Source organism: Naegleria gruberi, assembly GCF_000004985.1.
Source record: "Naegleria gruberi genomic scaffold NAEGRscaffold_84, whole genome shotgun sequence".
NCBI lineage: Eukaryota > Heterolobosea > Eutetramitea > Acrasida > Naegleriidae > Naegleria > Naegleria gruberi.
In genome coordinates this window covers 85,637-95,155 of record NW_003163243.1, presented here as the reverse complement: position 1 = coordinate 95,155, position 9,519 = coordinate 85,637, and the positions used below count along the sequence as shown (strand labels likewise).

Below are 9,519 nucleotides of genomic sequence, written 5' to 3'. Positions count from 1 at the left end.
CTTCATGAGTCCAAAATCTCCAATTTTCAATGAATTTTCATCTGTTACAAAAATATTTTGAGGTTTCAAATCTCTAAATTTCGAATATAATCAAAAATACTATTCTAATTTCCTTACCTATGCATTAAATTTCTCTCATGCAAATAATCAATTCCCTCAGCAATCTGCCTCATAAATTCCAAAATCTCACTCGTACTCAGCAATTGTTTCTCTTTCGTACATCTCCTCTTTAGGAAAACACTAAAATCTCCATTTTTGTAATATTCCATCACTAAATTAACATTGTAACATTCCATCCCATGGAAATCAATCTTTTCAAAGTAAATATCCTTGATGGAACACAAACTTTCATGATCTAACTTTCTCAATGGCCAAGCTTCCTATTTCAAGTTCCAAACAATTGATTTATAATTTTTTAATGGGAATTTAAATTTAAATTATTATATTCGAAAGTTAATATTGTGATATTGATATCGTATAAATGATGGAAAACATACTTTCATGGCAATATTAAAATCATACTCATCTTTACAGAGAATTTGCTTGATGGCAACTTGTTCTTCCGTTGTTGGGTTTAAAGCTAAAACAACAAGTCCCGAGGCTCCTTTACCTAATTCCTTGATTATTCGATAGGATGAAGAAGTGGATGAAGATGTGGAAGAAGGGTTTTGACTCTCCATTTTTTTTTGCTATTTAAACATGTTTAAAGAACCAGAGATTCGAATAGGATTCGGCTGAAAGTAGTCGAATCATTTCGCATAGTCTTTCTTCGAACAGTAATGAAATTCTTCAATAATTCTAATAATCCGAATTTATACTATTAATTTTCTCTTGTTCCCTACTAATGGAAAGTGAAACTGCTGCAATTCTATCATTGGATATTTGAATATCCTCCTTCAATGTTCCTATTCGAAACACTTCTCTCGTTGTTTGAATAATAAATGCACAATCATTTCTATCCTGAATAAGACTCTGAAGTGTTCGTTTAAATTTGTTCCTTCTTGATAATGTTGCTGCACAGTGTGATTTTTTCAATCTTTTAATTCGTTTAATTGTCACTTTACAATCCCTAATAGACGAAACATTATCTATATTCGAAATTGAACTAATTTGACATTGTCTGCTGGCTTGTTGATCGTAATTTAGTGTTAATCGAGTCCAAAAATTGAGAGATTGTTCTGTGATTTTATTGATGGCGTGATTGAGTTGGAAAATATTCCTTGCCTGATTCAATGTGAGAAAGGAAAAGACGATCAGCAGAGTTTCATTGTCAAGTTGGAGAAGAGACATTTTTTTTGTAAAGTTACAATGGCTAGCATGAAATTTGCTCTATCGGATTCGTCTGTAGTTTAGAATAGCGCCCGATATGTTCAATCGCCAACACAACTACAAAAAAAAATGCAAAAAGGTAAAGCTTACAATGTTCCTTAATATTTAAAAAAAAATCAAAAAAAAATTCTCAAAGGCTTTTCAGATTCCAAGCGAAAAAGAATTTCCTTCCAAGATGATGACGATGACGATGATGATGAAGAAGAAATTATTCTCGGAGATGAAGATTCATCAGAAAATGATGATGAACAAGATGATGATCATGAAGAAAAAAGCCTCGATGATCATGATCGGGTGGTGAATAAGAAGATGAAGAAGAAGACACAAATGAATTCAACACCTCCACTACAATTAATTGAACAAATGAATAAGAAGAGAAAGATGAGCCTTTCGCAATTTACTTCAGAATTGGAGAAACGAATTGAGAGTGGAGAGTTGGAGAGGGAGGCTCGAAAATATGTTCAATCAATTAGTATGGAAGAGAAGAAGAATTCAATAAGGAATAATGCAACAATCAGTAAGAAACAAGTAGTTTCGAATAAGAATGGGTTGAAGGAAACTTTAGAAGAAATGAACGATTTATTATTGTCCTTGATGAATTGTGTTCAAAAGTTGAATAAACAATTGAAACACAGCGACTAAATCAGAGAAAACCTTGATCAATCATTAATTCTAACAACATTACAATAAATTTTACAATGAAAATTTAAATATTTATTTAAAAAAAATGACTCCACAAGTTGATGAAGAATTTAATGATGATTACCAAGAATACGTCACTGATGAAGAGGAAAAATATGGATTTTGGTATTATGGAGATTTAGCTGATCTCAACATTGCGGATTCTGATGATGATGATGAAGAAGACTTTGATGATATTTATTATGAAAATGATGATGATGATTCCGATACTAAATGTCAACGAGTGGTGCTATCAAATGATAAACTGCTAAAGTGTGAACAGTTAGAAAGGAGCAAGCAAGATCCGAAAGCACCATGGACTGTGAGTTTGATTCATGCTACGAGTCGATATCGATTATTCTTTATTGATGGAATAAGGGATTATTTCTACATGTTGTGTACCTTAAAGTGGGTGTTGGTTTCATTTGAGGAATTATTTAATGGAAAAGAGAGAAATGGAGTCGAATTTAATAGAATATTGTGTGGCAGTGCTAAGGACACAATATTTGAAATGAGTGATGGGAGTTTGTACGGTTTTCATAAATCATTTAGAGTACCTTATTGCTGGGAAAAGCTGGAGTTGATGAGTCGTCAGATTGAAATGATTTCAGCAACCATGTATAGTGATGAAATCTGTTTTGTGAAAGAGGACGAACCCTCTACATTGTACTTGTACTCAAGACCTCAAGCACAAACTTTCAAAATACCAACTTTTGTTAAAATTGCTAAATTATTCTCCCCATACAACCATGTCATCATTGATTCTGAGAATAGATATTTAAAATTATTGGAGGATAATTCATCATTGGAATATATTTCTACACCATTTGAAAAGATTAGCCCAATTAAGCAACTTGTGGGAAGTTACTTTTTCAGCATTGCTCTTTTGGAGAATGGAACAGTTTGGGCAAGAGGCGATATTCAGGTATTTACAAGATATAATGACACTTATTATCAAATAGATATTTCTTTACCAAATATTGTATCAGTGAATGCTTTTGGGTTGTATGGAGTTATTTCAACACCCTCATTTCATATAGTCTTTGGAAATGTGCATGTTGATAATATTCAGAGAATGAAACTAAAAAGACACAATATCAAGATGAAAAATTTGAATATCATCGAGACAGAGAATAAGTATTTCAGTGTGGAAGGGTCAGAAAACATGTTTGTATATAGAAAGACCCACAATCCAATACTATTATTCTCAAAACAAGGTTTACAACTTTTCAGAATAAGATTGTGTGAGAGTTTACAATCTTCTGTTTATTATGATATTTCATTCAAATGCTTATCATATTCATTGTATGATAACTAGATATTCAGATATAAATTGGTTATTTGAGATAAATTACTCCAACATGAGCACCACCCATATAACACTCCCAACATGCATAACAGGAACGAGCCCAAATGCCAATACATGGATTTGGACCAAGCTTTTCAAACCCCTCAATTTCTCCTTTATGTACAAATTTTTGATACTTTTCAAACTGCTTGGTTGCTGCCTTTCCAGTGAAAATTCTAATCCTTGGAGTGAGCTCCTTCTTAGTTGATTTCTCCAAGAATGACATTTCTCCCCAAGTATAAGATCCTCCAACCTTTTTTGTGCTTAATATTACGACAATATATTCAAATACTTACAGATGCCCATCCCTGATCATGAGACAAAACACTAACATGAAATCCAATCACATTAGCCATATCAGATATCTGTAAAGACTCATAATGGTACAAATCATCCTGATTATCATGTGTTGGCTTCAATATCTTGTTTGTATCGATAATTTTCCTATAGACAATCTTTTCAGAAAATGATTTACATGATACCCTCAATCGCATCAATGATTTATGGTCCAGAAAGAATAGCACTTGCTCCAAAACTTCATCCGGAAGTTGTGCTACACTACTCAAATCAACAATACTACTTCCCTCATCATGTTGCGGCTGTGGAAGTGTATTGATGTTCTTGCTCTTGTTGTCTAAGGAAGACAAAGATTGGTTTTGACTTTGTCCCATTTTTTTTCCAAGTTCATTTGTATTTTGGGATTTACTAAAAAGAACTTTGAACACGTTCATAATAAATTAAAATTTTGTTTTTCATTAATTTCTCAATATATAATATCATTGAATTATCAATTCTACAATAATATTAATCCAATAATAATAATATCATGATTACAACAATATACAAATACAAAAAGCAAATGAATCGACGTTAAGGTTAATAGGTATAATTTTCGGCATCTTCTCTACGTTTGGCAATTGTAAAAACAAGGAAACTGATAAAGAGTGTTGCTACAATGACAATTCCTCCTGAAATTTCAAAAGCAAATGTTTCCCATTGAATAATTCCAGTATGGGCCAAAACAAATAATAATCCTAATCCGATAGTAGCAATAAATGATGTCAAGAAGGCTCCGAAATGTTCCCACACTGTGGCATCTTCAGGATCTTCCTTTTCAAATCTTGATGAGAAGGCTCTTGCAATAATATCTGGGAAAGGTGCAATTATATAACAAAGCACCGTGATTAGTGCAAACCAATTTTCTGGATGTTCAACTCCTCCCCATGTAACAGCACATCCAATAATTGCCAACATGACTCCGATCGATACACCTGCAGCAACGGCAACAAGAAGCCCAAATACAATCCTGAAGCTGACCATTTTTTTTTTATTTATTAATTAAAATTTAATATTTTTTACTTGTGATTGGAAGGGAATTGGAAGGAAGACTAAGTGGAAACCACTTGGAAATGTTACATAGAAATAAGGTTTTTGATAGTGTTGTGACCTAAGGAAAGATAAAATATTCTTTGGATTCTATAAGTATATGCAGTTGAACTTTGGTAATAGTAAAAATTATAATCATTCATTCATTTTCAATACCTTTACAAAAATTCATGTAACCCTTTTCACACGACAGTTTAAAAATATCAATTACTTGAAAAACTATTTAACTCTCTAAATTGTTTGAAAACAGTTTGAAATCAAAACAAAAAAAGAATGCAATTAAAGATTAAACCACTCTATGGACAGGAATTTAGTGTTGATGTTGAGACCAACGATACTATTGAGAAATTGAAAGAAAAAATTGCTAATGAGGGAGGTGTCCCAACAACGGAGCAACGTTTGTTATTCTCAGGAAAGGAAATGGAAGATAAGAGAACATTGATGGATTATAATATTCAACAAGAATCAACTGTAAATATGTTGTTTAGACAAAGAGCATAAATAAAAATCTTTGCTTTTTATTATAAATAAAACTTATGCTGACGGACGGGATCGAACCGGCGACCAATGGCTTATTAGACCAACGCTCTACCGACTGAGCTACGCCAGCAGTTCATGTTGATGTTATCAACTTTACTCTTTTGTACAATAGAATTGATGCTTTTTCTTTTAAATAAGGCAAAGTTCTGTCACGTTCCCAACCAAGTCATTCGTTCACAACTGGTGAGTTCATAAGGATAATTGCATGTCTCATTCGGAGTGTCATCATCAATCTGTCAAACCATCTTTGTTCCTACAGTAGCTGCAACTTAAAAAAATTCAATATTATTAAAACATGTCAGTCACATCTCCCAATCTCTTTGTTAACCAATTCGATGTGGCTGATCAACAAGATGACGACATTATTACCATCAATGTAGGAGGAACAGTGTTTCAGGCCCTTCGTGAAACCCTGAGTCGATATGAATGTTACTTTTCAGCTCACTTTCGGTTCCACGAATCTCAGCAGCATCAATATTCGCAACAGCAGCAGCTGCATTTTCATCATCAGCAACAACAATCGAATAATTTATTAAATGTTTTTAGTGGAGGTGGATCGTTATCTGTTTCTCCATTGAGTGGGGTCACTTCTCCGATTGGAAGTATTAATGGAGCTACAATTTCGGATGCTTTCTATTCGAATCCATCTATGATTTTTAATGAACCACTTATTATAAATCAACAGAGAAAGAAGAATAATATTTTCATTGATAGAAATCCCGAATTATTTAAATATGTTTTGGATTGTATGCGAATGTTGGATAAGAATGAAATGAAACAATGTCTACCAACCAATGATTTAAATTTATTACAAAGATTGAGTATTGAAGCTTCTTACTTTTCATTCATGGAAATGTCAGAAGCTATCCAATTTTTATTAACGAGAAAGAAAAAATTTGCATCAGTCAGTGTTGGATTTGACAAGTTCAAATTAGTGAGCTTTGTAAATTGTGAAGGTTTGAATTCCAAAACTTCAAATCAATTATCTGCACCAAATACTATTAGTGAAGTATTTCAAGTGCTGAATGATAATGGTTGTACAGTAGAACATATAATTTCAAGGAAGGCAATAGAAGGATTCGAATCGAGAATTTTCCCAAAAGAGGAGCATAATAAGGCTCTCGTAACTATTATTGCCTCCTATTATGAGTCCATGTAATTGTAAATAGTTTATTCACCTTTCTTTTCCAAAATGTCCATGAAAAGTGGATTTTCATAGGTGTGTTTCAAAATATTGAGCAGAGTTTGTTGTTGCTCAGTAACACAGAATTGTAATTCTTGTGAAATGACTTGTTCAATTCCATCAATATTGTCACACAGACAATTTTCCTTAAGGGCCTCTAAAATTGGTAATACATTTTCATTGAAAAATGGAAATTCACTCGAAATCCAATTATCTCCATCTCCGTTATTTGTCAGTGTCTCGAATACTTCAGTTGCTTCTTCCTTTCTCTTTTGTAATAATAAAACTAGAAGTAACGTTATTTGTGTATCCATCCATTGTCTAATGTAGATTTTAAATATTGGCCTCCACTCTGGAACTTTTGTAGAATGATCTGAAGTGTATGGATTTGAAAAGGCATCAATTCTCTCCTCCAAAATACCAATATAAATCTTAATTCTCAAAACAGCCATTTCAAAATCCTTAATTTCCAATAGACAATCAATAGCATTTTGAAGTGCATTCAATTCCATCGAATGAGAAGTATCTCTACTCAATGATAAATTTGATAAATAATCTACATCTGAAGAATCGTAGTGTTCTTCTCCTAGTTTTCCCTGTTTTACAGTGTAAAAGTAACATTTCGAATAAAAGTGTGAACTCTCACTATATTTTCCTAAAACTTTAAGAACATGAGCCACTTCAAAACATAATGAAGCACACATTGAATAAACTCCATTGGAATCGTATATCTATTATCATGAATGATCATTGTAAATATTCAATCCAAAATTATGGTCAATTTAATATTAAAGCCAGTCCGATACAATTAATTGATAGGATTAATTCATTCAATAAATTTTAATATTATCATCATGTAATAATATAAATTTAATAATTATTAATATAAATTAATTCAAGCTCATTGTGAAACAAACCTCTATAGCTTCTCTAAAAGCATCAATTGCTTCGGATATGAATTCCTCTGCTGTAAAGTATTGAATTAAGTTTTCACTACAAGCCTGATCCGAGAAGATTCTTCCCGAGTAGACGTAAAAGAAGGCTGCATTGAGTGGTGTCTTGTTCAACTTCTCAGCACTAGTATAGATGTTATTTTCCAAGAGTTATTAGGCTAGAAAACTTACTTGGCAGCACACAACATTGAAACTGCTGTATAATGTTTTTGTCCAGTTCTTTGAAGATGAAGGGAAAAGTTTGCATATTGTTCAGAGATTTGATCGTAGGGTATTTTCCTAAACATCTTTCTATTATTTAATTAATTGATCACATGTGGCAGATAATTTTATATTATTAATTAACGATTTAATATTAATTATGTTTGATAATTTCCATCCGATATAAATTCCAAATTATAATAGATAATTATAAATCACCTTGTTCCAAAATCACACCACTCCAACAAATCACTTACTTTTTCAAACGATCGGCAATCTTTTTAAATTCCTCCACCAAGTCCTGTTGTTGCTGTTGACTCATTTTCTTCTTTCCAACTCTTCATCACTATCAAATGCTGACGAACATCTTTCTTCCAAAGAAACAAATCCTTACCATCTTCTTCAAGATACTAAAAACAATTATTAACAATCGTAATCTATTAAACATATATCCATATTTCCACCATCATCAAGGTAACAAAAATCAATGAAAAGGACACGTGTTCGGAATGAAAACTCTTTGCAAAAAAGCAAAGAGAAAAAAAATGAATTCCTTCTCAACAGGTGGCGGAAATTTTCATCATCAAACAATGACTACTTCCCGAAGATCATCATCTATTAGATTTTCTCTCCTTCTTGTATTGTGTTGTTGTATTTTGTTTATTGGTAGTTGTTTAGCTGCTGATCTTTATGAAACTTTACACGTTCCAAAGAATGCTGCTCAAGACCAAATTAAACGAGCATTTAAAAAGTTGACAATGAAATATCACCCTGATAGATACAAGGGTGATGATAAGGCTGATGCTCAAAAAAAGTATGCCCAAATTTCACATGCCTATGAAGTCTTATCCGATGAAAAAAAGAGACAAGTTTATGATAGATATGGAGAAGAAGGATTAAAACAACAAGAAAGAGGAGGTCATCCTGGTGGTGGAATGGGAGGAATGGATATTTTCTCTGAATTCTTTGGTGGAGGTGGTGGTTTCCATTTCAATTTTGGTGGAGGTAATGATGGACAAGAAGAAGAAGATGAATTCAAGGGTCAAGATTTGAGAATCCCACTCGAAGTTACTTTGGAAAATCTCTACAATGGTAGACTTATGAACTTTAAGAGAGTTAGAACTGCTCATGAAGGAAATTCTCAACCAAAGAAATGTGAATGTAGAAATAAGGTTATCAGAATGATGGTTATCAATGGTGTTATGAAGAGAATGACTGAAAATAATTGTGAAGAATGTAAGAATCGTTTCGATGTTGTTCAAAAGGCTACTGCATTAACGATACAAATTGATAGAGGTATGAGAGATGGTGAAGAAATCATTTTCTATGGTGAAGGTGATGCTACCAGATCTCATCGTAGTGGTGATTTGATCTTTATTGTCAAGACTAAGGAACACTCTACATTTACTAGAGTTGGTGACGATTTAAAGATGAAGATGGATATTTCTTTGAAGGAAAGTTTGACTGGACTCACCAAAATTATCAAACATTTGGATGACAGAAATTTACAAATTAAGATTGATAACGTCATCAAACCAAACAGTATTAGAGTTGTAAAGGGTGAAGGTATGCCAAGAAAGGAAAACCCAGCTCAAAGGGGTGATCTTCACATTGAATTCAATGTCATTTTCCCAACTAGTCTCACTACTGCACAACAAGATGAGCTTAAGAAAATTTTGTAACCTTACTAAACTATAAAAAATATTTTCAATTATTATTACTCCATTACTGTAACAGTATTGAACATGATTGTAAAAATATTACGTGAACACTGTCACACAACTTCCATACTACTATTCTTTAATAACATTTGAATAATAACCGAGCTCCACCTCACAAGAAAATCCACATTTCCAAATTAGAATTCCAATTCACTGCAAGCTAACAGCTTAAACACA

At 32.6% G+C, this 9,519-nt stretch overlaps 5 protein-coding genes and 1 non-coding gene across 6 annotated transcripts; 2 read left to right on the top strand and 4 right to left on the bottom strand.

Moving 5' to 3' along the window:
- Positions 1-2,056: 2,056 nt before the first annotated feature.
- Positions 2,057-3,328, top strand: NAEGRDRAFT_75732 (uncharacterized protein; the record flags this gene model as incomplete). The annotated part of the gene is made up of 1 exon (XM_002669315.1): positions 2,057-3,328. The coding sequence occupies one exon, from the start codon at positions 2,057-2,059 to the stop codon at positions 3,326-3,328; it is 1,272 nt and encodes a 423-aa protein (XP_002669361.1).
- A 314-nt stretch (positions 3,329-3,642) lies between these two features.
- NAEGRDRAFT_75731 (uncharacterized protein) lies at positions 3,643-4,029 on the bottom strand (the record flags this gene model as incomplete). The annotated part of the gene is made up of 1 exon (XM_002669283.1): positions 3,643-4,029. The coding sequence occupies one exon, from the start codon at positions 4,027-4,029 to the stop codon at positions 3,643-3,645; it is 387 nt and encodes a 128-aa protein (XP_002669329.1).
- Positions 4,030-4,088: 59 nt separating this feature from the next.
- Positions 4,089-4,678, bottom strand: NAEGRDRAFT_82178 (vacuolar protein sorting 55 superfamily protein; the record flags this gene model as incomplete). The annotated part of the gene is made up of 1 exon (XM_002669282.1): positions 4,089-4,678. The coding sequence occupies one exon, from the start codon at positions 4,676-4,678 to the stop codon at positions 4,235-4,237; it is 444 nt and encodes a 147-aa protein (XP_002669328.1). The 3' UTR covers positions 4,089-4,234.
- Positions 4,679-5,281: 603 nt separating this feature from the next.
- Positions 5,282-5,354, bottom strand: NAEGRDRAFT_t808. Its single transcript has one exon. It is a non-coding gene; the product is annotated as a tRNA-Ile (tRNA).
- Positions 5,355-6,454: 1,100 nt separating this feature from the next.
- Positions 6,455-7,943, bottom strand: NAEGRDRAFT_75729 (uncharacterized protein; the record flags this gene model as incomplete). The annotated part of the gene is made up of 4 exons (XM_002669281.1): positions 6,455-7,198; positions 7,385-7,544; positions 7,592-7,711; positions 7,879-7,943. The coding sequence occupies 4 exons, from the start codon at positions 7,941-7,943 to the stop codon at positions 6,455-6,457; spliced, it is 1,089 nt and encodes a 362-aa protein (XP_002669327.1).
- Positions 7,944-8,166: 223 nt separating this feature from the next.
- Positions 8,167-9,336, top strand: NAEGRDRAFT_82177 (DnaJ heat shock family protein; the record flags this gene model as incomplete). The annotated part of the gene is made up of 1 exon (XM_002669314.1): positions 8,167-9,336. The coding sequence occupies one exon, from the start codon at positions 8,167-8,169 to the stop codon at positions 9,301-9,303; it is 1,137 nt and encodes a 378-aa protein (XP_002669360.1). The 3' UTR covers positions 9,304-9,336.
- Positions 9,337-9,519: the final 183 nt, after the last annotated feature.